Source organism: Camelus dromedarius, chromosome 16, assembly GCF_036321535.1.
Source record: "Camelus dromedarius isolate mCamDro1 chromosome 16, mCamDro1.pat, whole genome shotgun sequence".
Lineage (NCBI taxonomy): Eukaryota > Metazoa > Chordata > Mammalia > Artiodactyla > Camelidae > Camelus > Camelus dromedarius.
Window position 1 is genome coordinate 12,588,892 of NC_087451.1, and position 24,304 is coordinate 12,613,195.

Genomic DNA, 24,304 nt, shown 5'->3' on the forward strand with positions numbered 1-24,304 from the left:
ATATAGTATGTTGAGTTATGAAAATAGATTTCATTTGAAAACTAAAATTCTGATAGTGATGTGATTAGTTAATTTAGTACTGGCATATAATAATCATTATGAATTCCTTTTTTCATTTAGGAAACTTCTTTTAGCTCTGAACCATTTAAGTATATTATTTTTGAGTCAATTTTGAAAAATTACATGAATGATTAAAAAATACAGGCATCTATTTTAATTTTGTTAAATTAGTTATTGACTTTAAAACAAACACACATAAATTTATAGGCTCCCATGTGTTCTTGGCATTTTGTAAACCTTAGAAAAGGGCTATTATCCATTGCTTGCCCCAAAGGATAACAGCATTAATAAAGTTGAGTGCACATTAAACCACATTAAACCAAGTTTTCAAGTGTCAAAATATTATTAGATGATGGCAGCATTAGAATTCTTAATCTGACATTTCTTTTTAAGTAGATTGATGTTGTTCCTTCATTAGTCTTATTGCATTGACAGCAGTGTGAATATTCATGAGTAGATGAATGAAGGCAGGAATGCAAGGGATTATAGTGTATCAAGACAAATTCAATTTCAGAAATGAAAACTTTGCCTAATAATTTTGAATAAGAGCCTACTTTGTACTAAATATAAATATAGTAAGTGTAAAAATGAACAAGATGCTATCTCTAATGCTGTTTATGAGTTACTAAAGGATTTGAACGTGAAACAGGATGTTTTGGTGAGGTAGAATCTGGATGTTCCAGTGCTTAGGGAAAGTGAAATTGAGCAACACCTTTCACCTCCCATCCAGATATCCATTTATCTTGACTGATTTGCCTAAAATAAATGGAGGAGATAGAGAAATGAGATTTGAGTCTTGCCTACGTTGAGATTCAAACTTACAAACACTTGATAAACTGGAATGGCCTCATCAAAACTATTCAGATTATTAAGACTATTTAGAATAATGAAACAACCATTTTTTGAATATCTGACTGGAGTACCAAGTACTTTATAGACTGGTGACACAGTGATGCACTGCATAGATTATAGCCCCCTGTCTCATAGAGCTTACAGTCTAGTGAGGAATGTTGAAATTAAAGTAATAAAGAAACAATTAATTACACTCGTGATGAAGGGTGTAAGAAAAAAATCACAGGAACTATGAGAATATATACAGGATCCTGACCTAGTCTTTGGGGGTAAAAGACAGACTTCCTGAGGAAGTGATATTTAAGCTGACACAGGAAAGAAGGCTAGGAGTTCTGTAGGTGAGCAGAATGGATAAGAGTATTCTCAGCAGATAGAACAGCATATGCTAAGGCCCTAAGGTGTGAAAGAAGAGAGTTATTCCCAGGAATTGAAAGAAGCTAAGGTAGAAAGTGAATTAGGGAGAATGGCATGTGGACAGAGGCTGGGAGATGAATTAAGGAGCCAAATCATTTAGGGCCCTGTGTGCCATATTAAGGATTTGATACTTTATTCTAAGCTATGGGAAACCGGATCCAGAAATAGCGCCTGAGGTCAGAGTGTAGTGGACTTCTGGTTATAGTGTAGCATCTGATACAGAAACCCACCTGGATCTCACCCTGATGATAATACGAGGCTACCCAGGGGGAAAGGCTGTGTATATAAACTTAAAGGGCTGTAATACTAAACTCTGCCATGTAGGTGTCCAGCAACTTGCTGTTGGAATTGTTGGAAACATTTAGGCCAAATCACAGGTATGGGAGAAAAACCTCGTCACCTCTGAATGTCTAGAATAAGTTTATGCTTGTTATTTAAACCTTTGTTTCCTCCTCAGAAAACTTTGTTTTCAGCTTTTTTTTTTTTTTAAGGTGGTTTGGCCAAAATTATTATTAACGCAGGTTCTAAGTATATCTTTTTTTTTTTCAGTGTTACTATCTTATTTTAATTCATTTTTTCTTCCAGTTTTATTGAGATATAATTGACATACAGCACTGGGTAAATTTAAGGTGTAACAGTGTAGTGATTTGACTTACACTTATCATGAAATTTTTTTTATTGAGTTATAGTCAGTTCTAAGTACATCTTGAATTTCAAAAATTAAAATCTAGTTTAAATCTAAGTATGCCACCTAAACCAACAACTCAGTTTGCCTTGGACTGTGAAAAATGAGATAACCAAATCCTTTGTTCCCATCCCTCCTGAAAAACAAACATAAAAATACAGAATAAATGGATGAATTGCTGAGATATCTTTAATTAAAAAAAATCCCCATACTTATTAAAGGAGTATTTGGGGATTAGGGGAGGAAACATTTAAAATCACAAAATTTTAAGCAAGTTTGATTGACAGACTTTTTCTTCTAATATTCATGTCACTGTATGTCCTTGGGAAAAAAACCATGCCTGAATATAGCTCCAAGTTAAACTTTGGATAATTAATAATAATTTTTTTTTTAAATTTTGAAGTTATTTTCCTGTGTTCATCTTGGTTTTTGGCGAGGACAAGAGCTTTGTTAACCTTTATATTTTACTTTTGCTCTCATGGTAGACTGAAGGCTTTAAAAGTGCATTTATCACCCTGGGGACTTGGAGGGTTGGTTGACAGTTCTGTTGGCATAGAGCATAATCAGTGGCACTACTTAAGGGAAGCGGCGGAACTGTTTTTTCACTTCTCTGAAAATAATTTTTTTTTTCCTTCAGAGTAGAATTTTGGTTGTAGTGGATTTTAATCAATTTATTCAGATTCCCTTAAAGCCTACAGGGTGCAGATACGTAGATGGGCTTCAGGTGAGTGTATCACTTGGAGTTTTTCCACCTAGAAAGCCTTAAGGTCGCAGATAACATAAGATGTAGTAGACATCACTGTTCAGTGTCTTCAGCATCAGTCTTCCTGTTTTTCAGTGAGGTTAAAGTTTTGATACTTTGGGAATGAGTTCAGTTTATGCTTTCTAACTGTGGGACACATAGTCCCAATGTACCAGGGAGAATAATAAGCTACATAATAAGTCATAGTGTCATTTCCTATTGCATCAAAATGATCAGATTTATTCTTTAAAATTGCTTAATAGTAGGGTTTCTCAAGCTTGGCACTAATGACATTTTGGGCAGGATAATTCTTTGTTGTGGGTGATGGGCTGTGCATTGTAAGATGTTTAGCTGCGTCTCCGGACTTAACTGTAGATGCCAGTAGTAACCCCTTCTCCCCTCCACCAGTTGTAACAATCAAAAATGTCTTCAGATAGTGCCAATATCTTCTGGTAGGCCAAATCACTCTCCTTTGGACACCCTTGCTTTATATAATGAATCATACAAGTGTATGTCATGAATTAAAGTGAACAGTCTGCATTTATTTTTAAATTATTTTTTATCAAGTTGAAAAAAATCCAATACAGCTTTTACTAAGAGCCTTGTTTATACTAAATACAGTAGATGATTTCTTATATTAACAGTCTCCAGGCTTCTGCCCCTCTCCTAGCCCCTGCTTCTGAGAAGCAATGACTTTCACTTCTTTTATCTGTTTCATCTGGTATTTACCTCCGTATTTTGTCTCTGTTTAATCAGTTTTAGACAATAACTATGCACTTCCCATACGAGATAGGATTTTAGCTCACTTATGCCACCTTTCATTTCTTATATCCTCCCAGTATAGTTTTGCAACAGTTTTTAAAGTTTAATCCACAATCAATAGTCACATTATTATGACTATGAAAAAATATTGTTCACTGAGGTCAAATGATTTCCTTCCTTTCTTTAACTTTTTAATTTTTTCTTTTAAAAAGATCTTTAAAGAAATCTTCAATAAATATGTCTAACACCTCTCAATACAGTTTTCCTACGAGACCTGTCAAATAATAGGTCAGTTCTTTTCTCCTCTTAAAGACATCCCTTCTGGAGTCTTCTGAACTCCTTCCGCAGTCAAGACTAAGTTGCTCTTTAAGTTTGCTTAATTGCCAGTATCATGAGACTTCCCTTTGCTGTCATCCTAGGAATTTTATTTGCTTGTCTTCTGTGTTGGGTCCCAATTTTCCTGGGTCTTAGATCTTCCTCCCATGTCTTGTTTCTTGTTTCATCTTTGTGGTACACATCCTCCAACAAGTTCCCTATGCATCCATTTCCTCAGCCTTTCTGGACTCTTCATTTTGAACTTTCACCTCTACTTCATCATTTACCATTTGTCCCTCTGCTTTTCATGGTCATATATTTGGGTTTAAGGTTACAGATGTCTTAGTTCAATTGAAGATGGAGTCTATTTCTCTTTCTTATTTGATTTCTAATTTGGGGTTGTTTTTTTAAGAGGCAAAGAAAGAAGCAAAAAAATGTTTTTGCCTCCCCGAAACCAGAAGTCTTCATTACTTTCTAAGGTAAAGTGTGAGATTTTAAAGTACAGTGACTGCATATGCGTTATTCCCACACTCACACATTCACACTTGAGAAGCTCTGAATCAAACGTTCCTAACAATAATATTGCAAAGGTAGGACATAGTAAATGTTTTTTAAAAAACAAACATGTTTGAAAGATAAGTTTGGATGTAATAATAAAAATCTAGATGGCAAAAGTATCATACTTCATTTGTTGGGCTGTGGAGATAATAGAGTTTTAAGGTTTTAAGCATGTTTTCGGTATTTTCCTATACTCATGTGATCTTTTTTTTCTTACGTGCACACTGTTGCTCATGTTCGTTTTTACATGTCATGGTGTTTAGTCATGTGAAATCTGAGTCTGAACCTCCTCTCAGTGGGATTAGCTCCTACTTTCTATGCCTGCCATCGCCACAAAAATTCTGTACAACTTTCCCAGGGCCTCAGTACTTAGTACTGCGTCTTCTGCTTCCACAAGCCTCCTCCAGGAGAGATCTTGCTCTCTTGCAGGTTGTATTTGAGTAGGTACAAGTCTCAGTCACTTGCTGAATGCAGCACTACTCATTCCCCTTAACAAAACCTTTAAATATTGGCGCATTCCTTTAAGAGCCTTGGGTTTCATTTACAGCCTCACGTTGCTTTCTTATATAAGACAGTATTTCATTTTGTTGGTTGTTATTGCTAGAAGGGTTTATTCATGGTATTTGGCTCTCATATGTGACTTTAACAAGGGAAGCTCTAGATTTTAAGATATATGTAAGAAATAATATTTGGACTCATAGAGGACCAGTCATGCACTCATTCTGTAGATTACACCTCTAACATTTTATATAGTTCCCTTCAAATATGGCTGATAGGTTGCAAAGTGATCAAAAAACATTTTGAAGAATATTAAAGAGTGCTAATATTATAATTTCTCAGAAAATTTGAGATCAATTTGCAGAAGTCATTTAGAAAAATGTTGTTTCCAAACTGAACACTGTTCTCTGTGTGTCCTGCCAATGTACATATTTTCATTGATATTTGATGAAAAAGTAGCCACGCCATAAGCTGAAGAAACTTGTAAGTCACCTAAAATAATGTATCCATGTATTGAGTAGTGTAGGTTAACCACCTTCAAAGAGAGTTGACCCAAGTGTTAAAACTCTGATCTGATATGAACAGCCGTTGTCTCTGTCATGTCATTATGGCTTCTTTCATTTACATGCAGCTGTGTATTACAACAGCATGGAGAGCCCACCCAAACCTATACAGATTTTTAGAAATATGGGCCAAGTAATGACTCTAGCTCACTTACCTCTAATATATGACCCTTCTGTGTCCATTGTCATTAATTTCTTGAACCAGCTCTATGAGGTAAGGTGGGCAGAGGAGGAAACTGAGAAAGGAAGCTAAATGTAGAGTACTGTGACTTGCTCAAGGTCAGACAACTGAGTGTTGAAGTTTTGAGTCCAGGCGATATGCTTTTTCCATTATATCCCTCAAAATAGAGTATAGCATGAATATATACATGTACATGTAGCATTTTCTAGAGATGATAATTTAAGCATTTTCAGGTTTACCTGGGCAATATTTTAGTATGAATAGCCTAATTAAATTGCCACAAAGCCTATTACTCTTAATTCTTCTTTAACTTAGCCCTTTACAGAATAAGCATATATTAGGTTGTTTCTTGGATGTCTTAAAGTAGTAAATGTCTTTTTTTTTCTTTTAATAGAAAAATATTAATTTCTGCTTTTTTCCTAGGCTCTTATCTTAACAAATTGTTTTCCTAATTTAAAAAAATCAAGATCTCCACTACCTCCTCTAAAAATAAATAAACCTAGTTACCTCCCCCCCACCAAAATAATTAAATAATACAATAATAAATGAAACATAAAGCTATTAAAAAAAAAACTGCCTGCCTTTAAAAAAATCAAGATCTACTACTGCATACTGACAGAGAGCAATGTTTTTGCATTATTATTATCTAAAGCATATATTCAGGATTGCTTAATGTTACTGAGTTACCAATAAACTATTATAGTGTAGTAGCTAAATTGTTATAATCAGTTGAGGTTATATGTTATATGTTGGGAGCGAGAGATGCCTGATTTAGGGTGAATATATTTTGTTCTTTTTCTTTTATGAAATTTTTAGGCTATTTATTTCAATACTGACAATTTATGACACAAAGTTTAATGTAGATTTCTCTGCAAAGAGTGTCTTACCCAAAGCAGTCTTAAAGCATATATGAGATAAATTATATTACTATTACTATGTCTGTTACTATGTCTTGATTCTTATTTCTTGGTAGATTATTCTGGTCAGTTCCTTGTGTAGTATAACAAGGAAAGTAAGTAATAATTGAAAACCATTTCTTGTACATGTCTCTGTGTGTGTGTGTATGTGTGTTTTAAGTCTAAAAGGAAGCCTGGCTTCTTAACTCTTGGCAGAATCCCGTTTTTCCCCATTAAAAAAAAACAAAAACACACACACACACACACGCACACACACTATATTTTGGTTAACTTGATGTTTCAGAAAACTGAAAATACGCCAGATGAAATAAAGCCAGCTATATTCCTTTTATACAGCTAAATTATTTCACATACAAGATCTTACACTGAGTTTAGAACTCCAACCATTGGAATTTATATTGTGATACTCTGATAAAAGTGTTTACACTCTGATGATATGGAGCAATAAATGTATCTAATGCACAGTCTCTGTCTACCAGATTGGGTTTGCTATAAATGTTTACATTTTAAGTCCTGTACCTTGGCTACAGATAAAACTATTCTTCTTGAGCGTTTGCTGGACAAATGTGTTTATTTTTCCGAGGCTAAGTTTTCTTAATATTTTTAATTAGTAAGTTTAGCTGATTATTTGTTCTTAGTCTTATTTCAAGGCCTGAACTTTTGTCATAAAGCTTACATAAAAGAAAAAAAGTATATTTTGCCTATATTGATTGCTTTTAGGAAGGTGTTTATTACTGAAATCATAATATATATTTATACAAATTGGAATAAATTCCACAGTCTTTCATATGAGGCAGAAGTAAAGTGAAGAGATGGATTTATAGTTCCAGCTCATATTTATCACACCATTTATTTCTTCAGAAGCTACTTATAAAACTTATAAAAGGCTAGTCTTGTACAGAACTATTTAAGACCAGCACTGTTGGATTTGACTTAAGTCAAAATAATAATCTAATGTTGAAAACTGTGACTTAAATTTCTTGTTGACATATACGATGTAATCCTTTTGGTTATTTTGTATATGTTACTGCTATGAGTAATATACCTGTTATACTGTTTCCAGTACAACTGAGTCATTGGAGGACTTAAGGAACTTAGTGTTTCATCTCAAGTATATTGTAGTGGTAAAATCGGAAGCCATAGCCATATAACTTCTGCTTGAATGCTATATGGGTATTTTTGCATAATTCCCTAGGTACTGTTTTAGTCTTGATTATCTATCTTTGCTCTTCCGGATTCCATCTCTACTTATATCAGGTTAGCCTTTGATGCAGAGATATTTTCAGTTGTCTAGAAACCACCATATTAAGGGTGTTATTCATTTTCTGTGAACACTGAACTCCAGTTATGAAAAAAAATACTTTGTGAATCAGTGCAACATCTGAACCAATGGGTTGCAAACACAAGCTGTTACAGGAGTTAACCGATTTATTTAAATGAGCGAGGTGGTTGAGGGTTGGCAAATATTTCAGATTATTTTAAACTACAGTAAAGGCCACAGAAAAACAACTTTGGGCCTTCAGTTTGCAAGCTCTGATAAAATAATTTGCCTTCTCTCTGCTGTTCACACACCCCTCCAAAATTACACATACACTAATTTATTGGGGATGGGGTGCAAGCGGTTTAAACTCCTTCCAGAGTGTACAATTAAATATAGCTTTCTATTTTGGGAAAGCCTTGTAAAATGTATTTGAAAAATAATGTTAACTGGTCTAAAAGATCATCTTTCCAAACCACACTTGAGCTCACTTTATGGTGTTTACTTTCTGTCAAAACTTAGAAAAAACATTCACAGTTAACTTCCATAATATAAAATGTCTGTCTCATTAGGCATTAAAGAAGCACTGGTCAACAGGTATAATGCTGTTGGACTGTATAGCTAATGTGAATGTGGACATGACCTCCCAAATAGATCAAAGACTAATCTCTTTGACAGTTACAAGATGGCAGAGCTTGCCATGGGCCTTTTCCTGCTGCACATTGAAACTATTTGTTTGGAAAGCATGCCTGAGGGATGAGAATGTGTTTATAAGGATGAGCAGGTAAAAGTAAAAGGTTGTCTTTTGACATTTCAACTAATCCCTTCCAGCCTTTGGTTTACTTAACATTTAGGCTATTTGCTGGCAGGAGAAGCTGGCTTTTTCACATATGCTTTATGTCATTTTAAATTGGGCATTGATTTTCGTGCCTGATAATTCCTAAGTGTACAATGAAATAGATTCTGATGTCATTAAAATGAGGTGTACTGGCTTTCTACCTTTTCCAAACCCTTAGTCTCACTTTCCCTAATTAAATGTGTTCCTCCAAAGACAATTTTGAAATTAAATTTTAAAAAATCTGCTTCTTTATATAATAAGTATTTCAAATATTTTCTATATATTTTACTTCTGGAAGTATTTTTGCTTTTTCTTTACTTTTTACCTAAAATAATTTCCTTAAGTAAAATATCAGCAGTAGTATTTTAAAGGCAATTTGGATTGTAAAAAGTATTTGAAAATTTGCAAGAAGTTGAAATAATGTAGTCATACATAAAAGTTAATTCATTTTAATGAAAAATGAAAGACCAAAGAGAGAGAATTTCATTTAATCTAATGTTTGCTACATTACCTTTAAATGTTTCATTTATAGTTAATCTTCCTAAAGCAACTGTTTTCATAGGCAGAGTCATCATTACAAAGTATTTGTCTCAATATAGTACAGGAAATTTGGAAAGTCCTTAAGCTATTATGTCTGACAAGGGATAAATGCAAATTTAGGGGAGTGGAATACTGTTAATATAGAGAAATGCTTAGTTACATTTTGAGAGATAGGTAAGAAATGTGTATTTTTCCCAGTTGGATAGAATTTTAAAAGTATTCTGATAATCTCTAGATATTATAACATACTTCACTGCTAAGTTGTCAGATTTTTAAAAAATATCTAATATTTCCTATGGTGCCATATTATTTACTATTTATATTACTTTAAAAAGCATAGTCTATGGCACTTAGAGGGAAGTTTACCTCCTTTATCTTCTAGTTATAAAGCTTTAATTTAGACATTTTACAGCTTCTTTTGAGGGGATATAAAATAAAATGTCTTATCTACCAGTTGGAAAGCTACTTTTCAGAAGTGTACTTATATATACATCAGAAGGTTGATAGTATTATAGACTGTCTTGAAGAGACTGCTTTCTCTTGAGTAGTTCTACAAATTCTTAAAACTATAAATTGTTCATTTGTCTTGAACGTCCAAATTTTTTTCAAGAAAATAATAACTTTCATACGTTTCATCAGGCTTGTACTACAAAAATATACTATTTGATAAATACTTGTCCAGGAATACCACATGGGGTCCTTAAAAACTGACTAACTGAAGGGAGAAATTCCTACTGTTTCACATTGGATTAACTAGTTGCTAGGAATTATAGTCCACTTGTGAACTTCCAATACTAGCAGTTTGTTATAGGTGAATAAATTGTTGTCATTAAATTTGAGAACCATTTTTTACTTTAAGTAGATTTTATTACACATTCCATTTTTAAATAGGAAAAGTCAGCCGTAAACAGAATTGACTTACCTGTGATCACTCAGAGAAGCTGTACACTGTCCTGACTCTGGAGTTGTCACTCTAAAGAGAAGAAGCTTTGGAGATAGACTAGGTTCAAATCTCAGCTTTACTGGTTACAGACTGGGTCACCTTCCACATGTTACTTAATTTTTTAAACCTTATTTTTCTAATCTGTAAAATGGGGTAACAATATCTACCTCTTAAGATTGACATGAGGGCTAAATGAAGTGATAACCTATTAAGTACTGCACTGTGCATGGAACATTATAGCAGCTTGATAGATGTTGTTATCATTTATTATTAATAAGATCTTTGGTTCCCCACTTTTCCAGTTTTGACTTTCTGATTAGCTAACTCATTATCAATTTCTGTTCTTGGTTTAGAAATTATTTCTTTAATGTGGATTAAGCCAAGTTTATCATCTTCCTTAAACATACTTCTCTTTTTACCTTCAGGATCACTGGATTTCTTCTCTCAGTATCTGGAAACTTTGCAGTCATTTTTTGACTTTTCCTCTCTAGTAAGCCCACATCTACTTTGTCACTTAAGTTCTATAACTTCACAGTGTGTTACGAGCTAGGCCTCTTTTCCATTCCCTTTGCCTGTCCAGGTAGGGCCCTCATTATTCTTGCACCAAATTCATAGCATGTCATGTCTCTATTCCTCACCTCCTCTTACTTCTGTACACTGTCATCAAAGTTAATATTTTAACACTTGTATTTACTTGATGGCCACTGGTACTCATATTCTTTTCTGTTCTTTGTAAGCTCTTGCAAGGCAAAAAAATAATTTTTAGCTCATCTTTATGTTCCTAGTGCCTCTCACAGCTGCCTTGCATGCAGTCAAAATAATTAATATTGACTGGAATTCAGTGGGGGTTTTTTAAGTTACCCAAAATTTCTTCTTCCCATTATATCAATTTTTCTACTTTTAATGCTATATTTTAAATGTTTCTACAACATTACTTTTACTTAAGTTCTCTTTTTTTGAGCTTTATTGAGGCATAATTGACTCTGTAGCTTTCCTGAGAGCAGCTTAAAACATAACTCCTTTTTTTCATTCAATTAGTGTATGAAAAATATAAAATAATATATAATTTCCTTTCACTCAGAACTTGCATTTTACTTTTTACAGGAGAACTTTTTACAGGAAAAAGCTCATTAACTTATATATTTGAATAGGTCAATCTGATTTGTGTATACCATACGTTTTGACCTTGTATAAAAGTAGTTCACTTTGGGGATGATGTAATTTTTATTTTTAAGATTTTTATGAAAACCAGATGAAGGCTGGGTATGTGGTACCCTTTGGTGTGACATTTCTTTTAATAGGAATGTAATCTTATGCCCTTAATTAATTATGAGTCTCTTTGAAAAGGAGAATAATATCAAATTCAACGGCTAGATAGCAGAATTTATTATTTCTTTTCCAGCAAAGAAGCAGAAGTTAATTTAACACAGTCTCTGTGTGTTATTGCCTAGATAGAAAATAAATGTAGATTCAATCATTGGGAAAGGGGAGAAATTCTTGATATCCTTTAATAGTGGAATCTTTGAGACACTAAATACTGTATCAAGTGTATTAGTACTGTTTCAACTCTGAATTGTAAATTTGTTTAGATCATCGCTGACTACTTTCATATACTTGGATTCTTCTACACCAATATCTTTGGTATGTATGAAGTTATTTTGCTCTTATTGATGTGTTTCATTATTTCTGTTGATCTGCCTTAAGATTTACTAATTCTCCTGCCTTTTTCAATATGCTGTTAAACCCATCCAATGAATTTATTTTTATTTTTATTTTTTATTTTTTTAGTTACTGTATCTTTCAAGTGCAAAAATTCTCCCATTTGGGTCTTTTTTGTGTTTCCACTTCTCTGCTGAGATTCTTTAAAGTTCATTCATTAAACCATATGTTTTAAAGTTATTTAAATATGTTTGTATCAGCTACTTTAAAGTCTTTGCTACTTCCAGCAGCTGAGCCCTTTCTAGATTGGTTTCTGTTGACTGCCTGGTTTTTCCTTGATTATGGATCATTTTTCTAGTAGTTTCTATTGTATGGTGAACATTGTGAATGGTACATAATAGAGATTCTGGATTCTTTTATCATACTGTGAAGAATACTGATTTTTGTTCAAGTAGTAGCTGATGATCTTGACCTTGAGTGGGCACAATTTGACAATTTTATAGGGGAGATCTGGGAAGAGCTCAAAGTATGTGGTCTTTAAACTGTCTCCCCTGTGGTTCTTGTCAGGGTTTTGTTTAAGTTTTGGGGGGGGCTACTTTAGAATTGGCATTGCTCTAAATGGTGGTCCTTATTCCTAACATGACACCTGGCTATTGTAAGTGTGTATACGTGTATGTGTTCTACTTGGTTTTTTATTTAAAATATATCCCTTGGCTAAATTTTCACATCAAAACATAGAAATCTATTTCTTTTTATATAATAACACAATTTTTCTCTCAGGATAAATGTAATATATTTAGTTGATCCACTTGATGTACGTTTAAGTTGTTTCTTATTTTTCCTCAATACAAACAAAGATGCAGTGAATATCCTTGTACTTGGGGGAAATATAAACACATTTGATAAATATTTGTCAGTATTCTATAAATGCAAACAATGGAAATGTTAAATTTACATTTCTTGGTTTACTGGTAAAATTGAGCATCTTTTCATGTGGGTAACCAGCCACTTATCATCCATCTTTGATGCTCTTGCTTTCTCACAGATTGTTTATTTTTAGTAGTCAGATTTTGTTATTGTGTATGAGCTCACTGTATATTAGATAACAGAACTTTTTCTCCAGTTTTTCATTTGCCTTTGAATGCTATTTATGGTGTTTTGAGGCCGTGAAAGATTTTTTTAATTGGGAGTTAAGAGGTCCCATCCTTCCAAAACCAGGATCAAGGCCAGCAGAAAGTTTACCCCAGCACTGCATGGACCTTTTTTTCCCCTCAGTTTTTTTATGGTATAATTGACAAATAAAAATTGCATATACTTAAGGTGTAAAATGTGGTAACTTAATATGCTTATATATTGTAAAGTTACTATTGTTAGGTTAATTAACACAACCATCACCTCACATACTTACCATTTCTTCAGTGTGTGGTGAGAACACTTAAACTCTTAGCAAATTTCAAGTATATAATATATTACTATTGAATATAGTCACCATGCTATATATTCAAATCCTAGAACTTAATCATATTATAACTGAAAATAACTGATAGTTTATACTCTTTAACCAATATTTTGCCATTTCCTCCACCCCCCCACCCCCCCCACCCCCCACTGCCAATCACCGTGCTACTCTGGGATTCAATGTGTTTAATGTTTTTGGATGCCATGAATAAGTGCGGTCATAGCTGTATTTCTGTGTCTGGCTTATTTCACTTAGTATAACATCCTCCAGGTTCATCTATGTTGTTGCAAATGGCAGAATTTCCTCTTTTATGGCCGAATAATACTCCATTATATATACACACACACACACATACATATTTACATTTTCTTTATCCATTCATTTATCAGTGGACAGTTAGATTGTTTCCATATCTTGCCTATTGTGAAGAATGTTGCAGTGAATATGGGAGTGTACACATCTCTTTAAGACAGTAAATTTATTTCTTTTAGCTATATACCGAGCAGTGGTATTGCTGGATTATATGGCAGTTCTATTTTTAATTCTTTGGGGAACCTCCATACCATTTTCCATAATGGCTGTACCAATTTACATTACCACCAGCAGTGTATAATGGTTCTCTTTACTCCATACCCTTGCCAGCACTTATCTCTTGTCTTTTTTCTAAAAGCCATCTTAACAGGTGTTAGGTGATGTATTATTGTGGTTTTAATTTGCATTTTCCTGATGAATAGTGAGGTTAAACACTTTTCATATACCCAGTGGCCATTTGTATGTCTTCTTTGGAAAAGTGTCTGTTTATTCAGGCCTTCTGCTTGATTTTTTAATCAGAATTTCTTTTGCTTTTGTTTCTGCTTTTTTTTTTTTTTTTTTAAGTTGTTGGTTACATGGATTCCTTATATATTCTGGCTATAAACCTCTTATCAGATGTATAGATTGCAAATATTTTCTCTGTTCCGTAGGCTGTCTTTTCATTTTGTTGATTGTTTCTTTTTCTGTGCAGAAGCGTTTTAGCTTGACGTAGCCCTACTTGTTTATTTTTGCTTTTATTGCTTGCGCTTTTGATATTTTCTTCTAGAAGTTTTATGATCTCAGATCATACATTTAAATCTTTAATTCATTTTGAGTTGATTTTTATATATGGTGTAAAGTAAGGATCCAGTTTCATTCTTTGGCATGTGAATATCCAGTTTTCCCACCATCATTCCTAAAGAGACTATCCTTTCCCCTTTGTGTTTTCTTGGTGCCCTTGTCAAAGGTTAGTTAACAATATAGGCATGAGTTTATTTCTGAACTGTCTATTCTGTTCCATTGACCTGTATATCTGATTTTATCCCAGTACAGTACTGTTTTGATTACTGAAGTTTTGTAATATAGTTTCAAATCAGGAAGTGTGTTATCTCCAGCTTTGTCCTTCTTAACATTGCTCTTGCTATTTGGGGTCTTTTACAGTTACATACAAATTTTAGAATTGTTTTTTACATTTCTGTAAAAAATGTCATTTGAATTTTGATAAGGATTTTATTGAATCTGTAGATTACTTTGGGTAATAAGGATATTCAAACAATACTAATTATTCCAATCCATAAACACAAGATCTTTCTATTTATTTGTGTTTTTTTGATTTTAACCAATGTCTTACAGTTTTTAGTGTAAAGATTTTTCACCTCCTTGCAATTTATTCCGAAGTATTTTATTCTTTATGATGCTGTTATAAATGGGATTGTTTTCCTAATTTCTTTCTTTCTTTCTTTCTTTCTTTCTTTCTTTCTTTCTTTCTTTCTTTCTTTCTTTCTTTCTTTCTTTCTTTCTTTCTTTCTTTCTTTTTTTCGTTTTTCTTTTTTGGATAGTTTGTTGTTAGTGTATAGAAACACAACTAATTTTGTATCCTGCAAACTTACTGAATTCATTCATTAGTTCTAAGAGTTTTTTGGTAGAGTCTGTAGGGTTCTTCACACATAAGATCATGCCATCTGCAAATAGAGACTGTTTTACTCCTTCCTTTCTGATTTGGATGCCTTTCATTACTTTCTTGCCTAATTACTCTGGCTAAGACTTCTAGTACTTTGTTGAATAGAAGTGCTAAGAGTGAGCACCTTTGTCTTGTTCCAGATCTTAGAGGAAGAACTTTCAGCCCTTCACTATTAAGTATGATGTTATCTGTGGTCTTATCTATGTGGTCTTTATTATGTTGAAATCTATACTTCATTCCTTCTATACCTAATTTGTTGAGAATTTTTATGACAAAAGGGGGTTGTATTTTGTCAAATACTTTTTCTGCATCTATTGAGATAATAATATGACTTTTACCCTTTATTGTGTTAGAGTGGTATATCACATTTATTGATTAATGTTTGTTGAACCAATTTATTTCAGGATAAATCCCACTTGATTGTGGTGTGTGATGTACTGTTGAATTCAGTTTGCTAGTACTTTGTTGAGGATTTTTACAACTATGTTTATCAGGATACTGTAGTGTAATTTTCTTTTTTTTTTAACTTTTTTTTAAATTGAAGTATAGTCAGTTTACAATGTTGTGTCAATTTCTGGTGTACAGCACAATGCTTCAGTCATCCTTGAGTGTATACCAATATTCATTTTCATATTCTTTTTCACTGTAAGCTACTACAAGATATCAAATACAGTTCCCTGTGCTATACAGTATAAACTTGTTTATCTCTTTTATATATACCAGTCAGTATCTGCAAATCTCAAACTCCCAATTTATCCCTTCCCACCCTCTTTCCCCCTGGTAACCATGAGTTTGTTTTCTGTATCTGTGAGTCTGTTTCTGTTTTATAAATAATAGTGTCCCTACCTGGTTTTGGTATGAGAGTAATGCTGGCCTGTTAAAATGAGTTTGGAAGTATTTCCTCCTCTTCAGTATTTCAGAAGCATTTGAAAAGAACTGGTGTTAATTCTTCCTTAAATGTTGGTAGAATTCATCAATGAAGTCATCTAGTCCTGAGCTTTTCTTTGTGTGGGAGGTTTTTGATTAGTGCTTTAATGTCCTTACTTGTTATAGGCCTGTTCAGATTTTCTATATCTTTATGATTTAGTTTGGTAGGTTGATTGTTTCTAGAAATTTATCCATTTCTTCTAAGTAATCCAATTTTTTGGTATATAATTAATTATTCATAGTAGTCTCTTAGGATTCTTTGTATTTCTGTAGTTCAGTTGTAATCTGTGCTTTCATTTTTAATTTTAAGTTTGTTTTTTTTTTTTTTTTTTTTTGCTTAGGTTAACTAGCAAAAATTTATGTTTTATTTTTCTTTAAAAAAGCAACGGTTAGTTTCATTGATCTTTTCCATTGTTTTTTTCTAGTCTGTTTCATTAATTTTTTTCCTCTCATCTTAGTTGTTTCCTTCCTTCTCCTAACTTTGACATTAGCTTGTTCTTTTTTCTTCTACTTTCTTAAGACATAAAGTTATGTCGTTAATTTGAAATCTTTGTTTTTTCTTAACGTAGGCAGTTTTTGCTATAAATTTCTCTCTTTGAACTGCTTTTGCTACATCCCAATGTTTTGGCTTGTTGTGTTTCCATTTTCATTTGTATCAAGTTACTTTTTGACTTTGCTTTTGAGTTCTTCTTTGACCCATTGATGTTCAGGTGTGTGTTCTTTAATTTATACATACTTGTGAATATTTCAGTTTTCTCATGTTAATTTCTAATTTCATGCAATTGTGGTTGGAAAAGACACATGATGTGATTTCAGTCTTAAATTTCTTAAGACTTATTTTGCAGCCCAGCATATAATCAATCTTGAAGAATGTTCCATGTGCACTTGAGAAGAATGTGTGTTCTATGCTATATATTTAAACCAAATCATAACAATAATTCCATTAAATGTAAATGGCCTAAACATCCCAATTAAAAAACAGGGATTATCAGGCTGGATAAACATAAAAAGAGTGAACTATTGATGTATGTTTCAAAATGAATGATTTCAAAATCATTATGCTAAATGAAAAAAGACAGACACAGATCACATACTATATAATAACATTTACATAGAATTCTCAAAAAGGTAAAACAGAAAGCAGATCATTGGTTGACACGGTCAGCAGTGAAGGGAATTGCCTATAGAGGGATAGGAGGGAGTTTTTGGGTACTGAAAATATTCTGAATTATGACTGTGGTGGTGATTACATGACTATGTTTTAAAAAACTTATTTACATGTACATTGAAAGTTTGTGAATTTTATCATATATAAATTATTTCTCAATAAAACTGATATCATCACATAACTAATTATGCATATAGGAATTTAGGTAATATAAAGATGAGTAGAAATGTTTTAAATGAACTGGATAATGTTTAGTACTGTAAAACAAAATCTTTCTACCCCAATTAAGTGATATTGAAAATGTTAGAAGTTAATATGATTTTTTTAAATGAGCTTTAATTATCTACTGTATTTTTTATATATTTTTAAATTATTAGGTTGAACTAAAGCGACAGTATAATGACCAGCATTCAAAATTAAGAGGTCTTTTACCAGGTCGTCAATGGTATGAAATTCAAGCATATAGGGCCTTAAACCAGGCCCTAGGTAGGTGAGTGGAATGAAATTTAATGTAACATTACTGTAATATTATCTCTGACCCAGGCTATATGGAGAGCTAGTCTTGCTACTTTATTCCTTGTAATAAATTTTATAAATTTTATTTCATTAGAACCCTAGGAACCTGGTATATTTTCAATAATAGATGTCAGAAATGAAAGTTGAAAAGAGTGGAATAAATGAAGTAAAAAATAAGACTCAATATTTGCTAAAGTTATAAGATTTATGATTGGTCAATGAATGTACAGCAAAAGTGCTCAGTAAATATTTGTAGAAACTCACCACTAAACAATAACAGTTTTATCTTGTGAACATAATAACCTAGATGATGACTTTATGGGTAAAAAGCAAACCATTTAAGAAACAGTCAACAAACTGTTCATGGCACCAAAGAATTAACACCAACTAACAATAAAATTTCATTATAATATTCCTTTTTCTAAAGATTCTGGTCCATTAAGTTTTGTGCTTTGTGGAACTAGTTTTTAAATCACCATTTTAGACCATAATTTCATATTGTAGGACATAAACACTTTAAATTCATAAACACTGTAATTATTGGATTTTTAATAACCTAATTTAACATTTTATGTTCTCTTTTTATGAAATATAATTAGTTTAACCATGTAATAATTTTTTTCCTGTGAAGCTGTTCAAATAAAAATCAGAAAGTTCAAATAGAAAACCATGAGTTAAAGTAACATCATGAAAACCCAGCCATTTGATACATTTTTAGTTCAGCCAGAAGGCACACAGCTAATCGTTATCTGCCCTAACCAATCCAGAATTTAGATTTTTCTCAAGTTTCTTGTTTACTTACATTAACTCATTTACACATAGGCAGACCAGGTTGCATTTCAGTTCAGATTTACGTATGCTGATGACATAGGACTGCAACAGCTGGATTTAAATCCCAGAACACATCACTTACTCTCCTCTGCCTTATTTCAGAATGGTATTCTACAGTTGTTTCTCTTCAAACTAAATGATTCAGTTCTGTGTTGAAATTGATATAGTTAAGCTGCTGCCCTTCTCTGCTTAGAAATCCCACTGGTACCTGGCATCAAATTGCACTGGAAATTGTTCTTGAGACGTTTCGTCTACTTACTCTTTCTCTCCCTGTGGATTGACCTATTTCGTTTTGTTTTATTTGAATTTTAATATCCAGCAAATAGTTTCTAGGGGAGCCTGAATATTTATTTAAAATTCTTGACTTTTAGTCACTCTTAATTTAAGGAAAACAGATGTTTTTACCTCAGTTGATTATTTTTCCTCTTAATATAAGCATTGCCTTGAATTTCAAGAAACTATTTGAAGCAGAAGTACATTTGTATCCTACTTTGTCATTTATAAGCGTTTTCTACATATACAAAACAGGTTGTGAGTGATAAAATTGCTTGTCTGACGTCACATAGCTACTAAATGGGCCTTCACACCTTGACCTCACCTACATTTAAAATCTTGAGGCCTGCTTTTTCATCCTTATGCCCTCCTTCTATCCACTGAAGTTCTCACTATTAAATATAAACATCTCACCGTTGAGCATTAAATATACCATATCCTTTCATTACTCTCTGCCTTGGCATACAAGTTACCATGCAATTCATCTGGCAAGTTTACCAGTCAAAACCTAGTTGAAGAGGTCATGTCCTTTATGAAGACTTCATTTCTCCAACTAGAGTTATTTACTCCTTAGGGAACCCATGGCATTTTATACCTATCTCTATTATAGTATATATCTTATTGTATTGGAATAGCCTGTTTATATGTCTGTCTCCTTCCCTAAACATGAGTTACACATTTTTGATGTGTCTCATCTTGGGGCATTGTTGCACAATAAATTCTTGTTGAATTAGTGAAAATTGCCAAGTTCAGTGCTTTTTCCAATTATACCATAATGGCCAGAGAGCTTCTAAAGCTTCAAAACATACTTTTCTAGGATTTCAGAAAAAGCCTATATTTATAATATTGATATATAATAGTATCATTTCAACATTTTGTTAATTTAAAAATGGATAGTCCAGCTGTCATACTGATTTTCAGGGAAGCAGTATCAACAAGTAGCAGCTTATTACAAAGAAACAGCCACTTAAAAATCAAATGAATGTTTTACATCATTTGGTAAAGCTCATAATGTGTATTGATCGACATAATAGGTGCTCATTATACTAAGGCACTCTTCTTATAAGGGGTATGTCTGGAAGGTCTAAAGTAAGCGGAAACAAATTGAGTTTAAAAAAATGTTATCTTTTTTTTAAGCCCACATGGGACTGTTAGAGTATTTGAAATAATATAAGTCTATGAAATGTAATAACAGCCTTCAGGAATGTACCAGATGGTTTTGTGACCAGGTTACAACTGCACTATAAGTTTCCAAACGGGTCTGCCTTACTAAAGTATAATCTGTCTCAAGTGGGCATAATTCATTTGAGCAAGGCAGTGTGAAAACAATGGAAAAAAGAAAAGGTGAAGCCTTTTTCTATGAACTGTTTTGTTAACTTAAATGCCTCTCTGCCAAAGGATATTTTAAACATAAACCAAAGTGGGACCAAAATAGAGTAGCACCCTGACTTTGCATTGATTTTCAACACTGCTCTATAATATGGGCAATATCCATCTTCCTATCCTGCCTAATTTTATGGTCTGATGCCTTGGAACCTGTGGATTACTTTAAAATATCAAAAAAGTATGTCATATAAAATTTAGATTTTTAAAGTCTGTGGAGAAATCAAACATTTATGCTAATTTTCACCCCCTCTCAAAATCCCATGAGAGTAAAGGAATAAAAATGTCAAACCTACAAAGTTAAAAAGAGTGGGAGAGGAGACAATGACAGATGAGTTGTCAATAAATTTTGAACACTGGAAAAGAGATGAATGATTGAATGACTTAGCAGGCAAGAGAAAGCTGAAATTTCAATCTGTAGTCGTGAAAGCTAGCATGATCCTCCAGATTCAAGCATGGAAAAGCTTAGGGCTTAGGGGCACTCTCAAGTGTCAAAGTAGAGTTAAACTAAAGAGGATTGGTTGCAAGTTAGTATAAGAAGTAACGAGACAGCCCCCTCCCCAACCTAGGTGTACTCTCTATATAGAAAGAACTATAGAGCCTATATATTCTTTAACTACAGGTACAGCTAAGGATGTATTAGTAAAGATGGGGGTAAGAAAAGTCTTCCTACTAGATGTAAGAACTCCATCCTCTTTTTCTTCTCAGCTCTGAGTAGGCAGACAATCAATCTTTTATCTTCAAGACAGGAACGTACAGTGTTCCTCTTTAAGAAAACTGACCGCCCCATGAATAAGGGGCTACAGATAGTAACATAGTCATCCTGTTCCTACCAGATTACCTTACTGCAAAGCCTTCCAGCCTATAAGCCCCACCAGTGTATGCAGAGATGCCAATCAGCGTTTTAGTGCCCTACTCTTAAATAAGTGCAGAGTCTTCACCAGATATTCAGAGAAAGTCTGTGACATGAAAAAGAGAACTCAAAATAATAGCAAATAAAAGCCCAACAGAACAAAAATAGGGTGGAGAAACTTGTAGAAAACAGGAACAGTGCAATAGAACAAGGGTTGGCAAACTTTTTCTGTAATGGTCTGCACAGTATGTATTTTATGTTTTTAGGCCACATGCATCCATATTCTTCTTTCTTTTTCTTTAACCTTTAAAATGTAAATACCATTCCTAGATTGTAGGCTGCACAAAAACATGATATGGACCAGGTTTTCCCTGTGGGTTCTAGTTTGCCAACCCTTGGATAGAAGAAATTAAAAAAAATTATATTGGTAATATCCATAGGGAAGTAAGATATTACCTCCATAAAACAGAACAGAAAATAAGAAAAAACTCCTAAACATTAACATGGTAGCAACAAATTTTAAATGCAGAATTGGGCTTAGAAGATAAAATTGAAATTTCTCACATCCAAAAGTCAAAGAGAGAGAAAATGGGAAAGGAGAACCAGAAAATGAGTCTGTATGCAGGAACCAACTTCTGATAAATAGGAGATTCATCAGAAGATAATGGAGACTCATATGAAGAGACAAGAGAAGTAAAAGAAAAGAACATATCAAAGAAATAATTCAAGAAAAATGCTCAGAATTAAAGGATATAATTTCCTGATTGAAAGGGCCCACTCAAGCACCAGTAAAGGGCAGAAAGCTACAAAGCATCTCACTGTGCAGTTTCAAATTACCTGAGATAAGAAAAGGTCCTAAACCCTTCAAGAGGGAAAAAGACAAGTCTCATACAAAAATGTGGAATCAGCATTGAAACAGACTTCTTAAAAGCAGCACTGGCAGCTAGAAGACAGATGAAAATTATCTTCAAATTTTTGAGGGAAACTTTTGACTTGCAATCTAAGTTCTAAGCAGCCCAAATGATCAATAAATAAGATAGAATAAAGCCTTCATTATGAAGGGACCCAATTCAGTACTAAAGGACCTAAAACATTTGCTTCAAATACACACTTTCTCAGAATTCTATTGGAAGAAATTCTCCATCAGTGAAGAGAACATTCGGAAAGAGGAATACCGAGGATGCAGGAAACTGAAGTTCCAATTCAGAACAATGCAAAAGAGAATTCCCAGAAGAATCAGGAAAGCAAGCTCTGGGATGACATCTGTACAGCAGCCCCATAGTAGTTAGTCTAGATTGGTTTCCAAGGATGGAAGGTTTGCCTATACTGAGAAAAATTTTTAACATCTGTGACAAAATTTATGAATTAACTAATGGTAGAAAACATAGAAAAATAAGCAAAAAAGGAGACCGTTATTAACTCCAGGGCAGACAAAAACATCTTGTATAAGAAAGGAAATGTAATCATAGTACACCGTGTGATTCATCTGTAAATGGTAATCCAGTGCATATTGACTTACATAAAAATTGTGATATAACTCGACAAAGAAAATGGAGAGGTAGTGAAGTTATCAGTGATATGAGATGAACATCTTTTACAAGAAGAGTCGGTACATAATTGCTAAGGCTTAAAAATAAAAAAGTAGTAGTAGTACAGATGTTATTTAGAAATATGGAGGTAAATGACCATCAAAACTATCTAAGATATTTTAAAGTAATTGTTCCTGAGGATTGGGAACTGGAGATGTGTAGATGGCTAGGTAAAAGAGAATTCTGTTTTTTATTAAAACTATTATAATACTAATTGACTTTTAAACTATGCTGTGTGTTTGATTAAAAAAATTAAAATTTACAAAGCTAGAATTAACGTTTAAAAAACAGTCTGGAGGTTTCAACTCTAGATAAGATGGAGTAAGTACATCCTGTACTGCCTTTAAAACCTAGACAGAATGCTTGGAACCGCTATTTGAGTATATGAAAAGTAAAATAGTAGTAGACAGACTGGGGAAGAAGACCACAGTTCAAAATACCAGTGAACTGGTTGGAGTAACTATATTAATATAAAGACAAAGTAGAATTCAGAGCAAAGATTACAGGGGTGTTAAAAAGGAAAATTACATAATGATGAAAGGATCAATTTATCAAAAAGACATAATAATTCTACATGTCTCTGCACCTAAAAACAGAGCTTCAAAATACATGACCCCCAAACTGACATCTGAATAGAGATATAGACAATTCCCCAAGTATAGTTGGAGACTTCAAAATTCCTCCCTCAGTAATAGTTAGAAGTAGTAGACAGAAAGCCAATAAAGAGATAGAAGGCTTGAACAATGTTATTAACCATTTAGATTGAATTGACATTTTAGAGCACTGCAGCCAACAATAGCAGAATTACACAAGGGACATTTACCAATATAGACTTTATCCTGGGTGATAAAAAAAAATTTTTTTTTAAAGATTTGAAATCATAATCAGTTGTTCTCTGACTGTACTAGACAAAAACAAACTAGAAATCAATTTAAAAAAAACCAAAAATGTCCAAATACCTGGAAATTAAGAACATACTTCTAAAAAATATCCATGGGTAAAACAGGAAGTCTTAGGAAAATTAGAAATATTTTAAACTAGTCAGAAATGAAAATCAACATATTAAAATTTTTGGGCTGCAGCTATAGCAGTGCTCAGTGGCAAATTTATATCATTAAATGTTTACTTTCAAAAGCAAGAAAGATCTCAATCAGTTATCTAAGCTCCTACATTAAGAAGCTAGAAGGGGTTGAGGGTATGGCTCAGTGGCAGAGTGCATGCTTAGCATGCATGAGGTCCTGGTTCTATCCCTAGTACCTCCACCAAAAACAAAACAAAAAAAACTAGAAAAAGAAGAACAAAATAAATGTAAAGCAAACAGAAAAAAAGGAAATAATAAAGGTAATAATATAAATCAATGAAATCAATGAAGGTAAAAAATAAAATATTTTTAAAAGATCAATAAAATCTAAAAACATATAGATAAATTGACAAAGAAAAAGACACCACAAATTACCAATATCTGAAATAAAAGAGGTGATATTACTACATATCCTGCAGACATTCAAAGGATAGTATGGGAAAATTCTATGCACATATGTTCAGCAA

The 24,304-nt window shown here is 33.0% G+C and overlaps 1 protein-coding gene across 1 annotated transcript in view; it reads left to right on the top strand.

Annotated features, from left to right (window-relative positions):
* The window catches only part of BRIP1 (BRCA1 interacting helicase 1), a 132,754-nt gene that overhangs the window by 100,952 nt on the left and 7,498 nt on the right, over positions 1-24,304 (top strand). Inside the window, 1 exon segment of the mRNA XM_064494993.1 lies at positions 17,689-17,801. Coding sequence (XP_064351063.1) covers positions 17,689-17,801 — 113 coding nt within the window.